This window comes from Haplochromis burtoni, unplaced genomic scaffold (genome assembly GCF_018398535.1).
Source record: "Haplochromis burtoni strain Fernald_Lab_line unplaced genomic scaffold, NCSU_Asbu1 Contig_119, whole genome shotgun sequence".
NCBI classification, from domain to species: domain Eukaryota; kingdom Metazoa; phylum Chordata; class Actinopteri; order Cichliformes; family Cichlidae; genus Haplochromis; species Haplochromis burtoni.
In genome coordinates, this window is record NW_024582480.1 from 978,953 (window position 1) to 1,005,522 (window position 26,570).

Genomic DNA, 26,570 nt, shown 5'->3' on the forward strand with positions numbered 1-26,570 from the left:
GTGGTGAACGCATTCGTGCCTGTGCAAACCAAATAATCGGGGGTGAAGTCGGCTTCCTATTAATAAACAATAATGTGTTCCAGAAGTCATCGTGGCAAGAACTTGGTTGGAGAAACAAGCTATACCTCCAGGCATTGTTAACGACTCCAACACTTACTCAGGTGCACAAATGCATCATAATGTAGCTCTCGCTGGGACAAGACTTGGTAATAAAGTGACCACTTTACAATTAAAGGACAGATTTCAGTGCTTGAAAATACTTGAGCATGACACATAATGTGCATGTTGCATGCTCTGTCCTATTAGTTGTAGGTAAAGGGGGCTCTGAGGTGGTAGTGCAGACTGATAATGACCTACGGGCAGTACACCTTGACCAGTTGTTGAGGCAGAGCTGCCACTGACAGGATGATGAACCTGTATTCCAAACACACAGTAATTTAAAGATGGGAACTTTTTCACTGTTTTTCAGCCTGTAATGCAACAGGTTTTTTTTTTTTTTTTTAGATAACGTGTAAGATGTGCATATGTGCATTTGTGTTTGTCAGCATGCATTTATTTATCAGTCCTTTCTAAAGTGGTTGGATTTGGAGCATTTTTTCCCTTCAGTTTGTTTCTTTCATGCAAGAATGTTCCGTTTTCCTGGAAAGATAACTTTAGTACACAGCTCGCGCATCCTCTCGCAAATTAAAGTGAGATATTCTTGTTTTAAAGGTTGTGTCTGTAGCGCTGTCTCAGTAGTAATGTACAGTATGCTGTATGTTCCTCCCTGCTTCTGCTTAGTGATGATGCAGAGACTCGGTTGGCTTTTAACAGCGTTTACTCACCTTTTCTCCAGATAACGAGTCCTCGTCCCTTTGCTAAATCACTGGAAATATTCCAACATTCTCCGCAAGCATCGCCAATCATTTCCAGATGAAATTACAAAGCAACACAGCACGCGCTGTGATAATAAACCTATGATACAAACGGCAGGAATGTCCAATCAGCCTACTTTACTGCAAATCAGACCCCCACTGCGCCGCCTTGTCAGTAATTTGGTGGAGGGCCAGTTGAAGTCCAGTCTGGCCCAGGTGGCCTGGTCCACTTTTATTTCCTTTCACTTCCACCCTCTGCTGCTATTTGCTTTAAAAAGACAGACAACATTAAGTGCCCTGTGGCCTATTAACAGTAAGCTGCAACAGAAATCCACAATACGTGTTTGAAGAAGTGTTTGAGTTTTGAAATCTAACCTGTTCTCGGAGTCCATGGTGTGCTGGTATTTGCACTCAAAGTTAAGGAATAAAAGAAGGCACCATGTAAATGATAAAATCATTAATGCAGTGAACCAAGCAAGGCTGAAAGAGCGAACTAAAGGCCACTGCGCCACTTTTTCATTCTTTTTCCTTTGACAGTTTGGATTTTCTCCTACTTTCTTATAAAAAATAAATGCATAAAGGATAGAATAGCATCAAGTCAGTTGAACCTCGGGGATACTGATCTGATCAGTTAAGTAGCAACAGTTTCAGCTGCTTTGCTGTTAATGACATTAACCCTTTAAGACCTAGTATAGAACCAAGGCCGCCAGAGCTTATATTATATTTTTACATGCTGTAGTGCCATTTTTGGGAGCATTTCAAGTCGCTATACATCAATATAACCATTAAAGCCCATATTTTAATAATATGTATGCATTAAGTGCATAGTAATTACATAAATTGCAAAAAATGCAACAAACTACAAGAAAATTGGAAGGTCCTTAACTCATGATGAGCTACAAAATGACCTCCAGCAGGACACCGATGCTGATGTCTCGAAAATGATCAGAAACAGACTTGGTGGCTCGACAGTGAGCCCGATTGGCATTTGCCACAACATAGAAGAATTAGGGCCCCCACTGGCCCCCTCTGCTTTTCCCAGGTGAGAGCAGGTTCACCCAGAGCTGCCTGCTGCATCGTTCAGCATGGCTGGTTTGGTGACTGCTATTAGGTCCATCCATTCTCTTTCACTTGTTCAGTTCACAGTTGTGGAGGGCTGGATCCTATCCCAGCTATTGTAGCAAGACACAGACCCTGCCACAGGGACACAAGCATTCACACTCACGCTATGAGCAATTTAGAATCACCAGTTAACCTAACCCCACCAACGAGATGACTTTGGACTGTGGGAGGGAGCCCATGCAGATGTGCAAACATGGAAACTTCACACAGAAAGATCCTGGACACATGGTGGAATCGAGCCCAAGAACCATCCTGTTTTAAGGCAGTGCTAGACACTACCTGTAGGTATTGGCGTGAAGTCCTTCTCAGACCTCAGAGGAACTCAGGACCCACTGCACCAGTGTAGTCGGACACTGGTGCAGTGGGTCCTGGGTTCCTCCTGGTGCACAGCATTGCCTGGCCTCATGTGGCAAAAGTAAGCAGGCAGTAGTAACTGGAACTGCAATGAAAATCCATCATAACAGTCTTTCATGTCACTCTGCTCCATAAACTTCAACTTATTGTAACACAGATTTGTTACTGTTCCTAGTCTTGACTTGTTTTACTTGTTTAGGTGTCACGATGTGTGTCTGTCGGTTAAAAGTGTCGCTTTAGAAAGACAAAAAGTTTCCCCCACGTTCAGTTGTCAGATTGTGATCCACCCCTCCCATCTGCTGCTTCAAGTAAGACAAAAACAAATGTTGAGAATTATTATTTGTAAATACACTTTTCCCCGGGCCTGTTTTCAAATAATCACTCCTATTTTTAATGCCGCGGTTGATGTTGCCGAGCCCTCGAGGTAAGCGGCGGCAGGAGAGGCTGAGTGTCGCTGAGCTGCTGTGTTCTCACCAGCAATTATTCATCACCAGTCTTTCTCCATCTCTCCTTTATTCTTTCTCTCCCTTTAATCTCTGTGTCTGCCACTCCCTCCCTCCCTCTCACTCACTTCATGTCTCTTTTTGTTGCCATCTCTCACTCTCCTCTTTTCACTTCCTTCCTGATCTGTTTTTTTTTCTTTTTTGAGTCATGGCCCATCTTCATGTTTCTTCCTTTCCCCCCTCATGTGTTGTTCATCACTCTTCTCATTTAACCCATTTTTTTTTTTTTTTGGTTTTGCCCCCCCCCCCATTTTTAGATGCAGACGTTCCATGTCCCTTATTTTGTGTCCCTTTCCTCTTCTCATCTATTTCTGTCTTTGATCCCTCAACTTTTTCCTCTCTCCTTCTTTTCCTTTCTTCTTTCCATACTCCTCCTTTCCATTTTCTTCTCTTTCATCTCCACGTTCCCTGCATCTTTCTCCCCATTTCCCCTCCTTTCCCAGTTCCATTCGTCTCTCTCTTCTCCTCTGTCCTCTTTTTTCATTCCTCCCATATTCCCTTTCACACACAGATCCCTCGTCTCATCTTTCACATCCTTCCCCTTTTTGTTTGTCTTTCCCCTCCCTTCCTTTCTCCTTCTCTTCTCATGTCTGTCTCCCCTCCTTTTTGCTGTCCATCTTTCTTTGATTCTTTCCCTTCCTAATTATTTTCCTCCATACATCACACACTTATGTTCATCTGTCATTTCTCAACTCTCCTGCTCATATCTCCTCTTTCCCTGATTCCTGGCACCCCTCTTCGCTTTGATGCTCCTTTCTTCTCGCTTTTCTCTAATCTTTCCTTCCCTTAAATCCTTTCCTCGCTCTCTCTCTTTTTTTTATTATCTCCTTTTCAGTTTCTCTCACTCTCCCCCCTCTTCCTCCCACTACCTTCCTTCCTGTCATCTCACCTTTCCATCTCTCTTTCTCTCTCTCACCTACTCTTGTTTTTAATCCCTGTCACGTCTGTTCTCCTCGTTGTTTCGGTCTTCTGTTGCCTCTCTCTTAATCCTTTTTTTCTCGTTGTCCTCTTTTGCCGTTCCCTCTCTGATTTATTTCTATTTATTCCTTCTCTTTTCTCCCTCTTTCGCTTCCTAAATGTTCCCAGGCCCACTCACTTAATTCCTTTCTCTCTTCTATCCTCCAATGCACCTCCTTTCTGCCCCCCTATCTATTCATCTCTCACTCTGTTTCTCCCTCCCTCCCTCTCCTTCCCTACCTCTCTCTCCCCACTACCTGCTCCGACCCTGTTCTCTCTCCGCCCGAGGAGCTCCTATACGGTGTAAACAGATGATTAGGTGCTGTCCTTTGATTCCAAGTCTTTGACTAAATCCATCCTGATCATTATGACAGGCTGCACACTCTGCTCTGTAGCAGCTGGATGATAATAAGACTTTTTATCATCCAGACTTTTTCCTCTCTTTCTTTTTTCCTCCTTCACATTACAGCAATGCTGTTTATGAAACCATCCTCCCCTCTCCTCCTCCTCCTCCCTCTCCTCCTCATCATCATCTGAGTCTAATTCCGAGTAAGCAGATATTGTTTGCAGACTTTACATGCGTCTGCCCATTTTCGGGTCATCCAGACTTTATTGCTTTCATCAAACAGTCTAATGTAATTATCTCTCCTCAGCTTTGATTCGGCTGGTTTTTCAGCAGAGCTGTCAGGGACAATAACGTCTGGGGGGGTAAGAGAAAAAAAATCCTCCCGTCGTGTTTCAAATTTGCTGAACAAAGGTTACACGGTGAGATGGAATTCTCAGAAATGCTGCATTTGTGTTTTTCTGTCACAGACGTCTTTTTCCCTTCTTCTCGTGTGTCGTTCTGACACATTATGACAATTAGTAAATGTTTCTCAGGGAAGTTTCTTCCATCGGTCCGTCTTTAGTTTCCTTCTTTATGCTGGCTTGTCAGATTCTGACTGATGCTGATACCCACCCCTCCACCCTCTTGTTATGTTAAAGGACTTCACTCATTAACAATCTGCAGTAAATCCATCATGTGAGGAAAATCCCTGTTTGCTCATGCGCTGTAGCTCCCAAACAAAAGGCCTTTAATATGATAGCTTGTCCAAGATGTTGCCAGTATCGCAAAATGCCAGTAAAGTAATATGTCTGCAGCAGTGGATGAGAGGAATTTTCTAAGATCTGTGACGTCTGGTTGGTAAAACTTGCCCTTTGTGATATGACAGGAAAACCTACACGTAACAGCAGCTACAAGCAGAAATGTGTCATCATAAAATGAGTAGAAACAACTCTGTGACCAGTGGGAAGCAGCTCACATCGATCATGGGCTTGTTTGTCTTTGTGATGCTGTTTTGTCTTGTAACTAATATGCTGGAAGTGTTTGGAAGTGTCTGTGTATGCACATGCCTCAAGTAAACAAACTTTTTAATGTGGAAAAATTGCAAAATTTGAAATAAACATAGCTCTCCACCTTCAAAGCCTTCTTCCCTACAATGCCTCCACATTACTGGTTCAATAGGGTTTAAAATGGTAAGTAGCAGCCAGGTCCTGCTAATCAAAAGCACTTGATTAATTGCTTATCAGCAAGTGTGAGCACTTCTGTAAAAGAAGATGTTTTGACACATTTCTGGACTGAAGCATTCAGGTTTGCGTCAGCACAACGCTCCAATCTTCACTAGATCTTCATCCTGAGCTCAGACTGTGCAACGCTCAGAAACTGCAAAAACCCCCAAACTTACATCTCAGACTCTACAGGCCTCAGTTAGCACGTTACATGTTAAAGTTCATGTTCAAGTATGGCTTATTTTTGAAATATGGCAAGGAGAAACACTCTCATCTTTAAAAAGAATCTGCCAACACCGTTTACTTCAAGTACCTCAAGTATCTCAAGTACTTCAAAAGTAGAGATGTTCGGTCAACATGCATTGCACCACATTTGGTGAAAACACAGCATATCAGCACAAACACCCTACGGTAATTTTCAACACAGTAGGAGAGGAGTAATGGTTTGGACTCGTTTTGCAGCCACAGGTCCTGAGCACCTTATAGTCACTGAGTTGACCATGTATATTAAAGTAATCTAAAGTCACATGTGAGGCCTTCCGTCTGACAGAAATTGTGTCATACAATGATCCTGAGCACAGCAGCTAATCTACAGCAGAATGTCTGGAGTAAAAGAATGAAGGTCAAAGCCCAGACTTCAACTGATTTCAATGAAATGCTGTGTTGGGACCTTCAGAGAGCTGCGTATAGATCAGGGGTGGGCAACTCCAGGCCTCGAGAGCCGGTGTCCTGCAGGTTTTAGATGTGTCCTTGATCCAACACAGCAGATTTAAACGGCTAAATTAGCTCCTCAACATGTCTTGAAGTTCTCCAGATGCCTGGTAATGAACTAATCATTTGATTCAGGTGTGGTGACCCAGGGTGAGATCTGAAACCTGCAGGACACCGGCTCTTGAGGACTAACGTTCCCTACCCCTGGTATAGATGAATGTTTGCAGACTTCAGTAAACTAAAGAGTGGACCAAAATTCATCCACAATGATGTGAGAGACTGAAAGCCGTACTAAAGAAAGAGGCTCAACCTGAAGTGTTTGTGCTGAAAGATGCTTCTAGAAGCTTTTGAATGACATTTTCACAGGACTCAAAACAGGATATGAAGCCACCCCTCCCTGGTGAAAGTCCTATACAGCAGCTTCTGAGACAGACCTGTTTGAACCACGTGAGCCATCATTAGAAATATAAATCAGTGACCTCAACAGAAGCAAGATTTTGACTATTTTGATATTTCATTATGGATTTTATGGTCCAGTGGCAACAAAAACAGCTTGCTGACCTCCGATTTAAGAGAATCTGTTTCTTCACTTAGCATTTAGTTTGTTTTGAGCCTATTTTGATCTCTTTAAATGTAATAATTCTACAGTTGAGTTTAAGTAGCCATAAAGTGTCACAAGTCAGTAAACACTCTTGCAGATATTTGTTTCTGAACTTCAGAAGTCAGTTTAGGACGTCGTGCAGTACTTAGCTGCCCGTTGGTGGTCAGATTTTTAGCTTTTTATCTGCCTTCAGCACTAGCAGCAGCAGCAGCCACAGAACTAACAGCTCCAGTATGTGGGACAGCAGGAGGTCTGTCCCACATAGCTGTTGACCCAAAACATGGAGAACGGCGCCAATTACAGCCGCAATATGCGAAGCACAGGTGGCGCACACGTGCAGCTGGAGTCTCAATTTGGAAGGATGATGGGCTAAAGTCTTTTTCTTTAGCCAAACAGCAACTTTCAGAAGTTGTGAGGTGATTTCTAGTTATATTTGGCTACTGTCAGGCTTTTTTTGTGTGTGTGGATTGCTGATTTTCCAAAAACCACAGCATCGAGTGTTTCTGTGGCTATTTCCAGCTGCAGTGTGCCTCACCTCAGCTGCCTCACAAACACATCCTTGCATTATAGCCTTAAGGTATAGAGTAGTTTAGAAGAAACACCAATTTGCTCTAGGTTTATTTACACCAGGGGTCTCATTTATTAAAGTTTCCTGATGCTCAAGTTTGGGCTCAAAGTTGTGCTTTGTAAAGTTTTCATGTCAGAATTAACTCCTTGGTGATTTTCTCTGACATATCAAAAGCAAAACTTTGGATAAAATCCTTTTTTATTTTTACTCAAGGTATGAATTTTATAGACATCATATATATGGTATTCACCATGTAGTATATACACTGTACTATAACATCTTTACAAATCACGCCCTGTGTGTGATGAAACATGGATTTTTAACTGGATGCTAAGGGGGAATACAGAGAGCTGAACTCAGATCGAGGTCAACAGTCACATCTTGTCAAGGGACCCAGAAATTTCTAGACAGGTGGGAAAAAAGTCTCTCCCCCCTTTTACAAGAAAGTGGTCAGAATTCACCTCCATTTACAATGTCATCTTTATTTCTGGAAGTGACACATGTCACATCAGGGATTCTGCCAGCGCAGACGAACAGGGAGCAGGTTGGTCGGTCACCTCACGGCACCGCGATGCACGCTGACTGATAAAACACAGGACAAATCAAAACAGGGCGCTCAGCTGGTGACACATCATGATATGAGACAGAGGCTTTGTGCAAACCAACGGGAGCCCTCGGACTCGCTGATGTGTCGAAACGTACATAGATGAAGGTGATTTTTCTTATGCGAAAACAAAAGCGCCAGTTCACCCAAACGACAAAACAAACACACCACTTGAATGCAGAAGTGATTTCATGTGTGAGCACTGGGCACACATCCTTTTATCCTCTGCAAACTCCACAGGAATGTGTCCTTCCATCAGCAGTTAGTCGTCATTAGTTACTGTGGATAATCCCAGATTAAAACAACACCAAACAGATACATTTTCTGTTTGTTGCTCCATTTGCACCGAATTCATTAATGGGGCCTCTGCATATATAATATATAATTATACGCCTTTTTTTTTTACAAAACAGTTGACTAATTTGAACAATAAAAACACATTTTAATTTAACTTAATTGTTAATGTAACGTTTACTGATACTTAGTTAATCATATTCCACTAAAACAGGAACTTTTGAGTTATAGTAAATGCTTCCTCAGTAGGACACTTTACATTACTAGGACTCCTTCACTGACAGTTTGACTACCTGTCTTTAGGGAAAGGGCTGCAGGGCAGCTTTACCAAAATCCATTTATATACTGCTTATTCACAATCCATGGGAGGGTTCTTCTCAGTGAATCCAAAGCTGCTAAAGCGCCAATTGACATGCTCTGTGAGATCTGCCCATCTATAAGATATTTTTGGCTTCTAGTTCATCTTTAAGAAGTCAGTAAAAGCAGCAAATAGTTTTCTAACCATTAATAAATCCACTGTAGTACAGTTTGAGTACCTATATCTTTCTCTGAAACTGCTGTCGGCAACACAATGTTTAGCATATTGGGGAGAGAAATGTCTGATGACTGTGCACGAGCTTTTAAGCCTTTTCTGTTTGAGCTGACTTTTACCAGAAACTGCCTTCTAAAGTCTTTGTACCCTAACTGCTCGGCTGTAAACAACTGGCAAACATACCGACCAGCTGGTAAATGCAGTGGAGTATTTAGCTTATAAACACATTTCCCTTAATATCCCTAAATGACAATTATATGTAATTTAAATTAAAACGTCTTCCAAGGGCCAGACTATACTAGATATACTTTTAAATGTAATGCAGACGATATTTCACCCAGCACTCTCTTTTACTCTCATAGTAAACGTTTTTGAAAACATCTAGAAAAACAGAAAATGAAGACATGTTTGTAAAAGTAGAGTTATCGCAGAGCATTTATACTGGATTGAAATGGATTTTGACAGGTATCCATAATGAACTGACCAGTGAGTATTCTCTTCTAAAAGCTGCGAAAATAAAACCAAAACCGAGCATCGCATTAGTTCTGGCAGACCGCTAAGTCGAGCTCAGCTAGTAATCCTGGTTGCAGTGCCTCTGCAAGCCGCTTTGCAACACACCTCCACTGCAGCTCCTCCTTTACTCCCCGCCTTCTGGCTATTCAAACCTACACACCTGAAGGGCAGGGATGTGTGCTCTCCCTGCTTTAAGCTTTCCATGTAAGTGCACATAAATGGGCTGCACTATTTTCACTAAAGCGGTCTTCTATATATCCATGTGATTTTTTGAGAGTGAGAATATTTGTGATTTGAGTGAACTGGTTCTTTAAGAAGGTACAACTGTTTCCCCACACCTGTTAAAACACACTGAAATGACATGAGCATCACTTGTGTCCTCGTAGAATTCGCCCGGCAAAGTAGAACGTCCTTATCTGGAGTTTCTTAGGTCCATCATTTCCTCATCGCAGCTGATTTTCATTGTGTAAAAATCAGCATTGTTTAGCAATGCAGGTGAATAAACTGTATTCTATGGCAGTACTGAAGGTTGTCCCTACACCCCACAATATATTTCTCGAGCGCCTCCTGTAGACATGTCCGCTCCACCACGCAGAGCTGTGCTTTTACAGTGCAAATTCTTCACCGTCCCACGCTGAACGTAGATTCCCTGCAGGTAGCAGGCGAGTTACTGCTTCCATCCCACAAAGACGGATGCATCCAACCATCCATTCAAATGTGCACTGACTAAAGCCAACCGTATCCCTCTTTACCAGCAAAGCATGAATGGTCCCAAACTTGTCAATACACATCTGCATTTTCTGCAACAAAGTCCACTTACTTTTGAAAAAATATAAACTTGTCTCAACCTCTTTCCACTTCACACGATTGTGCCTTTTTTAAAGTTCTATAAAAGGAACAGATCCAAGATATTTTGTAGGCCTTCACACTTAAAGCTTAATGAATGACTATATGAAGAGTCCCCTTCCAAAGTGAGGTATCCACCATTTGAAAAAACATGTACAAAGTACATTAAAGTAGGTCCTTGTTTGATGACATAATACACTTCTATCTTCTTTGAATGTTAAATTTTAAACTTAAATTTCGTATTTTAGATATATTTATATATATTTATATATTCTTTGTTTTGGAAATGAACTCTTCATACCTGAAACATAGAGCACGACAACGATCAAAGAATTTTCACTGCGATTTGACTCGATGTGCTTCCATCTAACATCCCAGGTAGCAAAACAACAGTTCGAAATTTAAAATGTGCGTTTCGAAGAAATAAAGAGCGAAGCTGAGCACACACACACACACACACACTCCAGCTTAAATTTCGTGTAACACGTCATCACAGTTCATCTGCGAGAAAAGTCTTAACATTGAGTATTTTTCTTTAACACCAAGGAATGTTCAAGAACAAAAGAAAAGAAAAGAAATTGTGCTGTTTCATATGTATATATTTAAGAGTTTTCCTGCACTGGGTCATCAGTGTCTTTTGCTGTACACCTTCTGATCTCGCTCGTTTTCACCGTTTGGATGTTATTTTCAGATGAAGTGAAGTCTGCTTGTATGTGTGTGTGTGTTGTGTGGAAAAGTTTATGTTTGGGCAGGTGTGAAGCAGGAAATGAGTTGTGTACTTCCTCTTGAGCCCCTCCCCCCTCCCATGGCACTGTAGTGGTACACACTCAGGTGGTCTTTGCAAGTGTGTGGGCTGCACAACACATCTGCTCTCAGTCATGATTCACAAATAGAGATTAAGTGATTTTTGTGACAGAAAGGGAGAGGGGAGTAGGGTAAGACGAGGCTGACCCTTTCCCTCACCGTCACGTGACACATAGAAAATGGCTGTTTTTAGGTTGTGTTTTTTTCATCTGGTGCCCCAACCCCTCCCCCTTGGATCTTGACATTTGTCTTTGGAGGCCAGGCAAACCGAGGCCTCTTACAGACTGGAGAGCAGGAGGAACAGCAAGCCCAGGCTGAGCAGCGGCATGGAGAGGCAGACGGGCTCAGCTCCGTGGTCCAAAAGGCCCGGAGAGGGAAGAGTGGAGTCTCCGTCATCGTCCCACAATCTGTCGTTCTCATTAACCTGAAAGAAAACATGTAAACCTGTGTCTGAAACATCCATTTATGTTTAACAGGAATACAACAAGCGATTTTATGACCAACTATATGGTTATAATGGCCGAATTTTCCGCATCCACAGTTGAAAAATAAGATAAGCAATGCCAAGGCCACTTATCAACATGATGCAATTTCACAGCAAGAGAAGCTTTTTTTTTGGCTGCAGATGTATTCAGAGTAAACTCTTCAATCATCATCATCATTTTTTCCCCTTCATTCTCTTGATATTCTCCTTGAGCTTGTGTGGGTTCCCTCCGGCTTCCTCCCACAGTCCACAGACATGCATGTTAGGCTGATTGGTGATTCTAAATTGGCTGTGGGTGGAAATGTGAGCGTGTGTCTGTCTCTCTGCGTTAGCCCTGTGATATACTCGGCACCCGATCCACGAATACCCAGCCTTATGTCAGCACACATTAAATCCAAGCCCCACCGTGACCCTGAAACAAATAACTCATCTTGGGGTAAAATACTATTACATTTAAATTAAACAAGTTTTAACCTTTCAACATCCATCAGGCCATTAGTGAGCTTATAACAGATAAACTGTGTCACCAATATGTATGAAACTATGTATTAAAAAGAAATTGGATAATGAAATCACAACTTCCTGCTTGAAAATGAGCATTTTGAATTTAATCAAACAAACAAACAGGATGAAAATGCGTCAATCAAAATATTTAATTAGAAATGTGTGTTTCCCCCCCACTCCTACCTCTCGTACCTCATTTGTGAGGTACTAAAGACTGGAGCTGTATTGCTTGACAGTTTAAAAACAATGTGACAGGATATTGTTTGGTCATATCTGCTGTTATGACTCTGAGGCAGCTGCCCAGAATTAATTTACAGATTCAATTAACTTTGACTGGTGTCAAGTCAGTCGTATGTTATCCAAACCTCATTTGACATTCGACTATCAGGTGACAAAACGTTTATGTTCAACAGAGTCTCTTTACCGTACTGTTAGCTCTGCTGTGGTGAAAGGATGATACAGACTGTTGAAACAATTGCATGTGGGGCACACCATTCAGAGGACTCGGGGCAAAAAGATATCATTTGGTTTTTGGCCATTTTTCTGCAGCTTTTCCCCTGGAACTAAGTAAGTGGCCTACTTAGCTTGTCAAGTTTATTTATATCTGTTGCCAGACTGTCAATTATGTTATCAGCATTATTTTTTTGGGTTCCCATTTGGAGCATAATGCATGGAACAAATTTCTTTTCCCTGATGTAAATTACATAATTTATAAATTTCTCCTCATTATTAAAATCTGCAATACTTTGTGCATGTTTAATGCAAAACAGGCTGTTCACATTAAAATTTATGTCCAACAGAATTCAGTAGTTGTTTGCTTTATGACTGCATTGTATGGGCTTTGTTAATGGGGTTTACAGAACCTGGTAATGGTGTGAATGAAGAAGCAGTTTCTGTATGTTCAAGCTGATGGTGTACACACAGCACGAAAAGAAAACCATCCTGGACACTCCAAAGCCAGCGACAACTCAAACCTCACAGTTATGTGATCCTTGGATGGTCGGATTTCTAGAGCTGGAAAGTCATTCTGCTGATTTTGCTGTGTTTGTGTGCTGTACAGTTGGTATGTAAAAACAACAATGGGTATCTACAGACTTTTTTAAACTCATAAGTCTTTAAAAAACATACAGTGATTCAGTCATGATATCCAGAGGTGTGGACTCGAGTCACATGACTTGGACTCGAGTCAGACTCGAGTCATTAATTTTATGACTTTAGACTTGACTTGAAAAAATGTTCTAAGACTTGTGACTTGACTTGGACTTTTACACCAATGACCTGGGACTTGAATTGGACTTGAACCGGTTTACTTGAAAAGACTTGATATTTCACCCCAAATATAAAATTTAACATGCATATTATATAGAGATTGAAAATGTGACGTCATTCAGGGGTAAAACCGCAAAGGATTCTGGGAACTCGTGGCAAGAGGTACTAGCGCACGCAGGCTTTCAATTGAAATCAGTCACACAGCGATAAAAAGAAACACAAAAATGTCAAGAAGCTGTTGTATTATTAACTGCAATAGCCGGTCGCATGACAGCCACGGGAAGCCGACGGGTAAAGAGATCGGTTGTTATCGGATTACGTCGTTGAAGAGAAATTGTTCGAGCCATGTTTCCGAAGTAACAAAGAGGCGACGGATGGCCTGGATTGCAGCCATTCAAAGACCAAATATAACGTCCCAGAACCTCCAGCTCACAGGTTAGTCTGCTCCAAGCATTTACACGAAGGTCAGTGTTTTTTAGTAGTTAATACGTCATTTTCATAACATAATTGGTGATATAGGTTACAAGCAAGTCTGGCGCTGAACAGAAATTGTCGCGCTATGCTCCTTTGTTTATTGTGCATAAATAGTAATTGTCCTGACACAATATTGCGTTTCGCTTCTGTTATTATGGTACATTGACAAAAACATATACTTTTATTCACAGGGTAAAACAGGTTTTTTGTATCACTAATTGCCCAGTACGATTACAGCATACAGTATTATTGTCACTGCTACATTTCTGTGATGTGTACCAGAAATTATTTCCACTACTAATTAATTACCCTTGAGCTCAAAGGTCCTATTAATAAACGTTAACGAATGTGTATTTATGAGACGTTTGTGAGACTGGTAAACTTATGATAGTACGATGGTCTTTCGTTCTACACGGTGCATTTCAAGGTCCTGACCCATCCGTCGGTAAACTGTACCTGGGCTTGTTGCAGTGACCTGAAGTTACTAAACTTCATGAGTGTATGCACTCACTCCAAGAACCGTATGATTATAAATATGCATATAAATATGCTACGATGAGATAGCTGACTTCATCTAACTAGCAAATGTTGTCCAGGCTACGTTGGTGATGCAGTTTTTTTTAATGTGTATGATATTTTTGTCATGCGATTTTAAAGCCGGTCCTACAACCGCATCCAAGAATAACATGCAGCTTATCTCAGAACTGTCGGTGAAAATTATTCTTGGAGCTAGGTTTAATTGAGCTGCATTTTAAAGAGGTGCAATTTCACAATTTGTGTATATTTTCTAAGTTCACTATTTTGTCATGTGTTGAGAAAAACACAGATTTTAAAATTACATGGTCTAATATTTACATTTAGCAATAACTGCAACATGTTTTTCGTTTTTTTTTTTAAAGACTCGAAAGGACTTGAAATTCAAAGTTTCAGACTTGTGACTTGACTCGGACTTTTACACCAGTGACTTGAGACTCGACTCTGACTTGCCTGACATTACTTGAGACTTGACTTGAGACTTGAGGATAAAGACTTGAGACTTACTTGAGACTTGCAAAACAATGACTTGGTCCCACCTCTGATGATATCCTTCAATTTTAAGTTTCACATATCAGGACATAATAAAAATCAGCTGGTCCTTAGCATGTTCTGAAATTGTCTGAATACAATCTAAGAAAAACAGCACAGGACATATGACACTGTTACTGTTTATTCAACAAAAACTAAACCCCAAAAATCTGCTTGAATAAGTCAAATAACTTTTTCAGTCTCCCACATGATTGCAGAGGGATTTTGGCCTAATCTTCGTTGCTACTTCCCACAATAGCACAACAAACAGGGTGAAGTCTTTCACATTGCAACATCTTTTTCTTTCTCAGCTATTCTTTTGCAGATTTGCTGCTATGCTCAGTGTCATTGTCTTGTTGCATGACCAAATTTGGACCAATGTTTAGCTATAAATTTAACTAACCTTAGCATTCAGAGGAGTTCAGGTCTTACTATACGGCTGCAAAATAAACCCAAATCACACCCACTCCACCACCGTGCTTTACTGATGGCACAAGGTGTTTTTCCTGATGTGCTGTATATACATCTCCTCTGTGGTTTCTTCAGATGCAACTTTGCAAACCTAACCTGTGCTGTGTTCATAATTTGTACTTGTTCAGTCTTTTTCTAGTTTTACTGTCACAAACTTCCACATTCAGCAGATGGCCCCGCCCCTCCCTGAGCCTGGTTCTGCCTGGAGGTTTCTTCCTGTTAAAAGGGAGTTTTTCCTTCCCACTGTCGCCAAAGTGCTTGCTCATAGGGGGTCATATGATTGTTGGGTTTTTCTCTGTATCTATGAAGCGCCTTGAGGCGACTTTTGTTGTGATTTCGCGCTATATAAATAAAATTGAATTGAATTGAAAATTGAATTGGAAACATCTGACATGCTAACTGAGGGCTGTAGAGCACGAGATGAGTAGAGAATGAACAATGCTTCTCCAAGACCAATGCTGTCACTCAAATGGTTAGGGGGTGAGGGGGAAAGAGAAAATTAAGAAAGTGTAGCAAGATAGGAAAAACAGATTAGGGAGCGGGAATAGAAAAATTCAATGACACGCTGTGTTTCTGTGGAAACACTTGGAGAGTAAAAAGTGGTGAGTGGAATTAATCAAGTGCATTTGATTAGCAGCACTGGCTGCTACTTACTCCGTTTAACTCCTATGGAAACAGTAAAGGTGTACTTAGATTTCCACGCACTGCTTTTGTATTTTTCCCTCAGTTTTTGTTAAATAATTAAGGACATTTTGTAATACTTCATGTGTTATTGTGTTTACTAAATGATGATTTTACCAGTTGATTTTTTTAGTCTTATTAACTAAAACCTTGATGTACTTTCCTTTTTTTCACCATGGCTGACCTGTTTGTCAGGATTAATGCTATTAAATGTTTTTATCTATGTGGAATTGAAAAATGTATCAACAAAGAATTAACAATTAACCAAATGTTTGCTTTAATCTGACATGTTCTTGCACTTTCTGAGTTTCATTTTGTTTTAGTTGCAGTTTTTTTTTTTTTACTAATTCCTAAACAACATTACATTTCAAAAAATGTCTTTTTGACATATTTTAAGAACATAATTATTTACGTATAGATACTTTGATTCACATTACTTTTTGCACACTGTGTCATCCGTAGGTTTGGTATTTTGTGCTCCAGTTTCATTTGTTTACCTTTGTTTAAATCAATTTATATCATTTACTCTCCATGTGTTCTTTTGTTTTGCTTTTTGCTTGGCTATGTGCTCAATCGATCTAATGACAACACTGCAATCAATAAAGTTAAAGCAAATGTTAAAGATGCTTTAGTTCACTCGTACCCCCTGGTTAGTCTCCGCTGAGCTGGAGAGCCCGGTCAGTGTATTGACTTAATGAGTCAATAATAGCTTGTCACAGGATATAAAGCACATATAATATAGAAACCACAGCATGAGCATGCTTTATCTTTTATCGGGCTCATATTTCCTGCAAAACTTCATATTTAGACATTAAAAATATCTTTACTCAGTGCCAAATACTATTGGGGCGATTGTGGCTCAAGAGTTGCGAGTTCGCCTTGTAATCGGAAGGTCAGTCTCGGTCATTGTGTCCTTGGGCAAGACACTTCACCTACCGCCTACTGGTGATGGACAGAAGGGCCGATGGCGCGATATGGCAGCCTCTCTTCTGTCAGTCTGCCCCAGGGCAGCTGTGGCTACAACTGTAGCTGCCTCCACCAGTGTACAGACCATTTACCATTTAGCAGCCAAATTTCAGGCATATAGGGGAAATGTGCAGTTTTTTCAGAGATTCTGGTATTTACTAAGTAAAAGCAAGCACACAAGTGAGTTTAAAAGGCAAAGAAAAGCTTCTTGATTTTTGTTCTTGATGCTTCTTGACCCATTGAGGACACCTAGAATTTAGATGCTCAAATAAAGAAGTGAATTTTCTGTACGAGATGCCAAATAAACTCTCTTCTCAACTTCTCTGTGACCCGGTGCTGTGTAAATTATCCAGACTGTGTAAATCTCATCCATCTGTCGCTCCCACTAAGTTAAAACAAACAATTAAAGATATCTGTGGCTTTATGACCCGACTCTCGGAGAGGCCGTCTCCATTAGCGCGTGTGTTTGGAGAAGGCCGTACATCATATTTTCAGTCTTCCCTCTCGTCTCACCTGAGTAGGTATCTGTGCCCGCAGAATGTTCTGCTCTGTTTCCATAGCGATGCCCGGGGCAGTGGTTGCCAAGTGTGGGCTATGGTTGTCCGTTGCTGGACTGGACACTCCAGGCTGACTGGCCCCCGTTTTCACATCCGATCCGTTTCCAAAGGCCTGAATGGCATTTTCTGGAACAAAAGAGCAGCCGCAGATACACTGACACGACTGGAAGCTTAATAGAAACATTCATGCTGAAAAATCAGGAGACTTTGATCATTTTTACATGAGTCATCACCTCAAGTGTTCTTTTGCTTTTTTCTCCTGCATAACTCTTTTGATTGTGATTGGCCACTTTACAGCTACGTACAAGAGGCCCAAAATTGCAAGGTGGTCAACTTTGCATTGCGACTCATCAGGCTTGTTGAACTGAAGCATTAATTTCACCCTGGATTTGGCAGTTCAACACACAAAAAAGAAAGATGAAGCAGCTACCACACACACAGGAAGGAAAACCTTAGTAGTTTAGAAAGAAACGTGTAAAATGTCCCTAAATAAGCAGTGAATGCTTCAGCCACGGTTCAGTTTTCAAATTTACACATCTTGGTTCTGTGCTGGGTCACCGGTGTAAGGAGGTACCTGTGTTATTCACACCTGGGGAATCAGTTTCAGTATGTTATTCCTCAGGCGATAAAAAAAGCAAACTTGTGCTCTGTCTGCTCTTAAACAAGACAGAAAGAAAGAGCGTGTGAGCCAAAACTCACTTTTTTATGTAAGAGACGTAAACAAACTATGGAAAAATGCCTGAGATACAGATGGAGGCTTTGGTTTTAATTACGTCAATCTGTGAGGCAAGGGCTCCAGCAAGTCAGATGTAATGCAGGAACATATAACAGCAAAATGAGAACTATAATTACATTATAAAATAATAATTAATTAATTCCCTGCAAGCATGCCTGGTTGCTAAGTCTCTTAGCTACCACTTTGCTATTCTAGTGTACTGGTTTTCCTGCTGGTTTTCTCCAAAATAAAGATGTATCCATAAATCTCACAATATTCACTGTTTATTATAAGGAAATCATTGCAAAATAAATAAATAATGTGTTGCTTCTGGTTGCAATGCAGGTTTGCAAGGCCAAAAAGTATCCACACTACACAATTATCACCTTGGTAAAGTTGTTCGTGTGAGACAGCTGACTAAAAAAGAAGGGACTGGTAGTTAGGAAGTTATGGTGCGTGTAAGTGAAACTGACAGTTAGGAACAAATTATGGTGCATGTGGAGAGAACGGTGGTTAAGTATGAGGCAAAAAATACCGTGTCTGTGAGAAGGAGTCGTATTATGTAGAAAATAGTGGGAGAAGCTGAATGTAAGGCAGATCTTGAGCAGCAGTGCATAATAAGAGTTGTGCATGTGTCTTCTAATAAGTGTAATTATCACCTTTGTTGTTCTGGGACTGGATATATAAATGATGTAAGTGCACAAAAAAGACACGTGCATGTTCTTTCTACCACACAAAGTATTTATGATAGAAACAGTGTGCAGACTACACACACAAGTCAGATCGCGCACACGCTTTTTCAAGAGAGGCAGGTCTGAAAGTCTGGAACTAGAAATTTAAAACAGAATTTAACATGAAAATTAAACAAACAAGTATTCAGGGCTTGAGTTTCTTATATATATTATTTTTCTACTTGCAAACACACTTACTTACAGTATATTAATATGCTTAATTTATCGACATGGACTTCACTGCAAAGAATTTAGTGTTCACTAAATTGTATGAGGCCACTGTTGTTATCATTATTATTGGTAACTGTGACACTATAAATAGCTGAAGCCATACTTAATGCTTCCCTTGTGTGAACGGACGTACTTTTTAGCCTCTCTTTTGTAGCACTCATTTGTTTTCTCTGAATTTACACAGACTTGCACATCTTCTTTATTGTTTTCATTGCCGTGTTTTATAACTTGTGGCACAAACAATCCAAATAATAGGTAGACGGAATCTCTGCATTTATTTTGAGGCCAGAGATGGGAGTGGAAATGAGGCTTGTGCACAGAATGCATGTGCACGTGTGACCCCAAGAGTCTGGAGGACTGAAAACACCTCCTGCAGCAATGGTTGGAACCAGCTAGGAGTTATCTTAGCTTGAATGGTGCGGCTGTGTGTGTTGAATTCATTGAGAGAAAATTTGATTTACAGCATTTTTCTTTGTTGACTCAACATTTCTGCTTCATATGCATTTTGAGTTTTTTGATTCTCCTTCCAAACATATACCAGCTCCAACTTTTTGGTTTCACTTAATCAGGCATCTTAAGCAACAACCCAGAGCCTTAAATCCTTCTGAGTTGTACTTAACAACGGATCTAGTCCTGGAACTAGAAGCCCTATATGCTTTGTTTAAATTCATGCCTTGTGCAATGTATAATCAAGACAGACTTTCTATGTACAATGTTTGATTTTATGCACAGTGATTGATTTTAAAGTAAGGTCAAATTACACAAAATTATGCAGCAGGATTTTCATATTTTCCAGTGCTTTAATTCACTCAGTAAAAACCAAGGACATACACTCTCAGACCCTCTCAACCTGGCAGGATTCTCTCTTTAGTAAAATAAGAGCACCACACAGGGTCATGGGCGGTGGAGCGCCAACGCACACAAACCATCACAATACATGCTGAAAGTGCTCCACTGCAGTACTACAAGTGAAATGTGGAAATTAATCTCATTGTGAAATGTTAGAAATAGATGAGTGTGTTAGACGGAGGGGTTTTAATGCACAAACTGATTGGACAACATTTGTTTTTAATAAAGGACACACCTGTTGTGACTTGTATGACAATGTTATGAAAGAGCAGAGGGGTAGTTGTTGATTAGTGAGAACAAGAGGGTTCATTGATTGGCATGGGTGGTTACTGGCCCCGCACTTAACACTTGAGAGGAGAACGAAGGGCCAACGCTGTGCAAAGTTTCTCTATATGGCATAATTAAACTTGCCTCAGTCCCACTTGAGAATACACTGAAGTGCAGCGTCCTCTGCATACGGCATCGCAAGTTGGGAATGTGAAGTAATGACTAAACACAGAATAGCAGCTGAGTCATAACATCCAATCAGCACACAATGGTGAGGTTAAATAGGTTTTTATGCATTAGCCGGCAGCAACAGTGAGCAATTATGTTTAACAAAAGCACAAAAAAGAAAAGTAAAAAGGTCTTTGATGCTTTTTTTGTCTTATCGACCACCAAAAGCGCTTTACAATTCAAACCGTCCTCGCCCACAAAGTGATTTGATTTCATATTATCTTTATCAGTATGGGGGTTCGGTATCGTGCCCCAAAGAGTTCCGATTACAGGTTGACCCAAATGTTTTTGTCAACCACTGACACCACCAGCACCAGCTTGTGTCAGTTCAAATGCAGATTTGATCAAAATTGTAATGGTAGCATTTTCTTATAGCTGTAAGCTTTTAAAGTGTGTTTGATAGATGGTTGGGATTCTGAAGTACTGTATATTTATCTGTACTGTATAAATATCGAATGTCACACAGCGTTTTTAACTAGCTCACACTAAGTGGAACATTTAACATCTAAAGAGCCAGACACTGGATGTTAACATCACATTTTCAGCGACTTCAGATGTGAGAAGTTATCCATCCAGCAAAGAAAAGATGCTGAAAATGATGCGCTAACAATCATAATGTTTAAAACGTGGAATGTGAAGTTTTTTTTAGTGTCGTTAAACACAGCAGGTCTTAAAACATTATGTCCCTAAATGTGTTGGTTGGTTGAAAAGGGAGACTCAGTATAGGCACAATGCCACCTCTATACAGCTCTAGCATGCAAAAGATTCTGACTGTCCAAAGCCTGAATCGGCTCCTCAAGCAGCAAACAATGAGTCATAATACTATCAGAATCTAAAATTTAGATACAGATTTATATGAATTGCATAAATGAATTTTCATTTTTAAAACCACTGGCATGTAATACTGGTCTGTGTACCTGGAGAGGATGTAGTACAGTATGGCTCTCTACTCTAGTGCCAATAAAATGTCAGTCAAATGGAAACCACAGTGGAATGTAAGAGATCTACTAAAATGTAAGTTTTGAAACAAATGTAACTTTCTTCCTCTATTTTTTCTATGTTTTTCACACTTAAATGTTTCAGATCATCAAACAAATGTAAATATTACACACAGACAAGGTCTACTCCACTTTGTCAGGCAGGTCCTATTTAAGCAATTTCTTGATGGAGAACAGGTGTGGCAGTAATCAGGCCTGGCTGTGGCTAGAGAACTTGAACTTCCAAAGATGTGATAATATTTTAAGACCAATTTAGTTAAAAGCTTTCTCAGGATGGTGTACAGTGTGCCCTAGTGAAGGACAAAAGAAAGAGAGGAAAGCTTAAAATACTATCAGCTCATTAAAAGTATTTTGAGCAGCAAGAAAAAAAATCTATGAAAGACCTGACACATGACCTGAGAGATGCATCTGGCCTTTCAGTTAATCTATTATTTGCTAAAGCATCATCAGAAAAGGTCTCAGTGGAAGGATGGCAAATGCAGATATGTTAAATTACACAAGAACTGTACTGAAAATCAGTGGAAACAGGTCGTCAATATGCAAGGAGGCCAGGAAGGTACAACTCCAAAACACGGTGGAGGCTCTGTCGTGGTTTATGGCGACATTCAACCAGTGGTGTTGGTAATTTTGTCAACAAGTGATTGAATCATTACTGCAGAAAAAGTATCACCACCCTTTATCCACTATATAATACCTGGAAAACATCGAATCTTGAGAGCACCGTGTATAAATTAATACCTGTAAACCTCAATAAGTGAAGCAATGCTGTAAAGAAGAGTGAGCCGCAAAGATAAACTGATAAAAATATCAATTACTTCAAAAAACTACTTCAAGTTAGTAGTACTGAAGGTGCTTCTACAAGCTACTGAGTCATAGGGTGTACTTAGTTTGACAGAGGGCTATGGAGTCGTGTGAAAACGCACTTTTCCACACAAATATACAAATGTGTACTTCCACAGACTACTGCCTGCCATCCATTGTCATTAAAATCTCTTGTCGGCAAATTTATAATGACTAGAAAAATTCTGAGATCTTTTTCTCTTTTTGCAGGAGCATAGGAAACAGATGTTCAAATTTGGATGTAATTCAATCAAACAGATGCTGTTGATATTCCTGTTTGAATACTCGAGTGATTGAAACAGATAACATTTCTACCTTCACTGTCTACCAGAAGTATGCAGTAAAATTACAGGCGCGTAAAATACAGACAGAAATGTTTGGTTAGCAGAGCGTTGACACAGAGCAGGAAGGTGGAGAAAGTCAGAGACGGCAGACATGGATACTGGACTGAACTGGTTTCCTTTAATGTATTTAAGACCCTCAAATATCTGTCGCCTTTCTGTAAAGGTTTGACAAAATGATCACTGATTATTTAAAAGGACCATAAGAAGCCTGTGACTGCGAGGAATATCACATTATATTTCCTGTGTACAATTTACTGACTGCTGGATTTATAAGGAAATTCATTACATCAAGTTGTTGGATTTATAGCAACCAGAATGAATTATGACCATATAATGAATTAATATTCTATAGGCATTCATTCTCATTTGGCTAATGGGTTACTCAGCAGCAATTACGTTTTCATGAAAGTCACTTCAATTAAAATATGCTCAAAATAAAGACATGACTGTCAGATCCATCAATTAATAACCATAGCTTATACTGTAAGATGAATGTGAGCATGAGACATGAAAAACCCTCATTTTCCAGCTGTTCCTGAGGGGAAAAAACCCAGAAGCGACTCACTGAATTTCAGTGATGTGAATTCAGAGTCTTCGGCGGAGTATCAGCGTGTGACGCACAGACATTGATTTCTCACAGGATCATAAACAAATTGATCGTTCCTCCTGAGATAGTTTGCCTCTGCAAAGAAAATTCTGCAGCAGTCAATGCAGCGCCTTGACTTGAGCATCAGCATCGAGCACTGGAGTTGCTGGAAGGGTGACCTGCTTGTTCCTTTAGCCCTGCAGCTAATTAGGGAATGCATGTTGCAACAGAATCTCAATGAATTGACAGTGAGAAGAAATCAAATACTGATCCCATTTGAGGCTATATATACATATATAAGGCTGTGGACTACCATGCTAATGGTGCTGTGGGTCATTAGCATTGGTAGGACAGGTGGGAAAGTGTGCCAGTGCGCTCAAAGCGTGCAGTTAGGGTTCGGCAGCGCACAGCAATTCCCTGGCAGGGTGACGGATGAGAGAAGCGAAGGATGCAACTCCAGCTGCTCGCCACCATGCCTCACCACCCGCCATCATGCAGAGATGAAGTGCCAATTGATATCTTTAGTGGTAAGCTGTTGTGACAGTTTCTTTGTAAATGTTTGGCCACGGCTGTTTAAGCACAGCCATCTCTTCCACTTTTAAGTTTCCTCCTGAGGGCTTTTTTTCCTCTTTTACTGACTTCACAGGTTCCCTGGGGCATTAATGCAGAGCCCATCCTATGCATGCCCCGGTTCTGTCCCCAAACTCCCCAGCGTATTGTTGGCCACCCTCACTTTTCCCTGTTATAATACCAATTCAAGTTCCAGAAAAGATTTTACATAATTGCAGAAATAAAATTAGCTTCACCTCCATCTGTCCTCTCTTTTTTTCCCCCTGCCACGCACAGAATGAAGAGGTCCAGAGCTGCTGCTCTGCATAGTGATGCGACTATTACCGCTGTGATGAGGAAGTAAGGTGGGGTGACAGCTGTTTTTAAAACCTGACTGAGCTCGCTCCATACAGGGAAGGGTTTTTTTCCCCAGCAGTTTCCCCCTCCCCTGTCTGCAAACAACTGTATTCTTCCCTGCCACTATTCTCTCTGTCCGCCTCATTAGTTCGGAGGCAGGAAACCAAATTAGGCTCAATTACAAAGTCATCAAAGGCCATCTGAAGTCCTGTCTCAGCAAGCAGGCCCCAGCACAAGGGCGGGGTTGTGCGCAAAATAACGGTGGATTCAGCTGCAAGAAATTTACACACAAAAAAGAGAAGGAGGATTTATTTAACCGATGATGATGATGTCGCTGTCCATTTGTAAAACTGAACAATCACTGAAGACAGGAGAGTCTTCCCCTGTACTCAAAACGAATAACAATTCTTTACACGCTGTGATTATACAAGAAACATGGGAGAAAGCAAACAATGAGGAACTCTCCCAGGGTGCATTCATTTCCCCAATTATTGGATCCAATCCAAACTCGCTTTGTCAATTCATTACGGACACTTTCTCCCCCCAAAAAAGAGGTGTTGTCTGCCCCAGTATTAGAAGAGCAACTAAATTCCAGCTGAGATTAGTGTGACATGCACTGCTGGTCCTTTCCCATTAGAAACTTGTTAATCCTTATCATCACATGTAGAATGTTTGACTTCAGCCGTTCGCTCAAGCTGTTTCCACTTTTGGCCAAGATGCAGGAAAATGAGGCCAGTGACTCTGAGCTCTGTTTTTCTGGGTCTTTAAGGAGCTTACTGTAAACAGCACACGGGAGCTGCCATAGCAAGTCTAACTCCTGACTGCAGGATACCCGTGAGGAGTTTCACTGGACAGCAAGACATCCATCAGCCAGGTCTTACCTGTAATCTAATTCATTCTATGGAGAATTGGTAACTTTGAGTTTTAAAGCGAGATTTTAATAAAGGGCAACATGGTGGCACGGTGGTTAGCACAGTTCAATTCCACCATCAGGCCGGGGTCTTTCTGTGTGGAGTTTGCATGTTCTCCCCGGGTATTCTGGCTTCCTCCCACAGTCCAAAGACATGCAGTTAGTGGGGATAGGTTAATTGGAAACACTTAATTGCCCATAGGAGTGAATGCGGGAGCCCTGCAACAGACTGGCGACCTGTCCAGGATGTACCCTGCCTCTTGCCCTAAGACAGCTGAGACAGGCTTCCTAAAAAAGATAAGTGGAAGCGAATGGATGCATTTTAATAAATATCCAAAGGCTTTTTTTTATAACTACTGAGCCACAGTGTACATTGTTTTCTGTTAACAAGGTTTGTTTGAATCTTCATACTTTGTCTTATTAAGCATCCAAAATTGCAAAGTTGCTTGGTGAACATCTGCTGCCCCTGGGTCTACTGCTGTATAGCTTTTTTTCATCATGGTTATATTAATTGTTTCTGGGAATCGTCAGCTGGTCAAGCAGAGTTTGAAAAGTTTGAAAAAATTGTGACAGAAATACTATCTAGTGTATGGCTCATCTCACTATCTTTGACCAGCTATTAAATCCTTTTATTATTCCCTGACATGAAAAATCAAGTGTGTATTTCTGCTTTATTGTGCAGCGTAAAGAATAAACAGGTGCGTGGAAAGCTGTGCAGTCTGAAACGAGTACATTTGCAGGCTTTAATCATAGGTGTTGATGTAAATTTCACACTTAAGGGGCGATCGTGGCTCAAGAGTTGGGAGTTCGCCTTGTAATCGGAAGGTTGCCGGTTCGAGCCCCGGCTTGGACAGTCTCGGTCGTTGTGTCCTTGGGCAAGACACTTCACCCGTTGCCTACTGATGGTGGTCAGAGGGCCCGGTGGTGCCAGTGTCCGGCAGCCTCGCCTCTGTCAGTGTGCCCCAGGGTGGCTGTGGCTACAATGTAGCTGCCATCACCAGTGTGTGAATGTGTGCGTGAATGGGTGGATAACTGGATATGTAAAGCGCTTTGGGGTCCTTAGGGACTAGTAAAGCGCTATATAAATACAGGCCATTTACCATTTAAGACCAAAAGCCAGGAAAAATAGAGCGATCATGTGAAGGCAGAGGAGCAGAGGGTGAGATGCTGCAGTAACAGCAGCACAGATAACACGCCGACACCATCGGATCACTCGTGGCAGGGTTTATGTTGCTGTAGAGTCTGGTTAAATCAGTGGTAAGAGGCCGTTTGTCTGACATCTGATGAGAGTTTGGTACTTGGCTGTTCTGTCACAGTTGAACATATGTATAAACTGACCCTGAATATCAGTTGCAGTTTGCTTTGTAGTGTCACTACAGTCACACAGTCCAACGTCTGGCGTCTGTGGTTTGTCACTGATGTTGTTATTCACGCTGACAGCTTTGTAAGAACATGTCTGCTTTTGTTGTTAGAAAAAATATAATAACCCCAAATAAATCCCAGTGTGTGTGTGTGTGTGTGCGAGACACCAGCAGCTACAGTTTGTATTACTTTGTCACTAATGTCATTCTTCTGTCACTGGCGCCATCATTCATTCGGAGGGATGATCCCGTATCATCATAGCCGTTTTGTTGTCGTTGCTGGATGAATAAAAGATTACACCGGATTGGTGGATAATTCTAA

The 26,570-nt window shown here is 40.9% G+C and overlaps 1 protein-coding gene across 1 annotated transcript in view; it reads right to left on the reverse strand.

Moving 5' to 3' along the window:
* Positions 1–6,189: 6,189 nt before the first annotated feature.
* The window catches only part of gfra4a (GDNF family receptor alpha 4a), a 150,729-nt gene continuing 130,348 nt past the window's right edge, over positions 6,190–26,570 (reverse strand). The window contains exons 7-8 of the mRNA XM_005929633.2: positions 17,239–17,408; positions 6,190–11,235 (exon numbers count right to left, since the gene is read on the reverse strand). Coding sequence (XP_005929695.1) covers positions 11,089–11,235; positions 17,239–17,408 — 317 coding nt within the window. The 3' untranslated portion in view covers positions 6,190–11,088. The remainder of the gene's footprint in view (positions 11,236–17,238; positions 17,409–26,570) is intronic.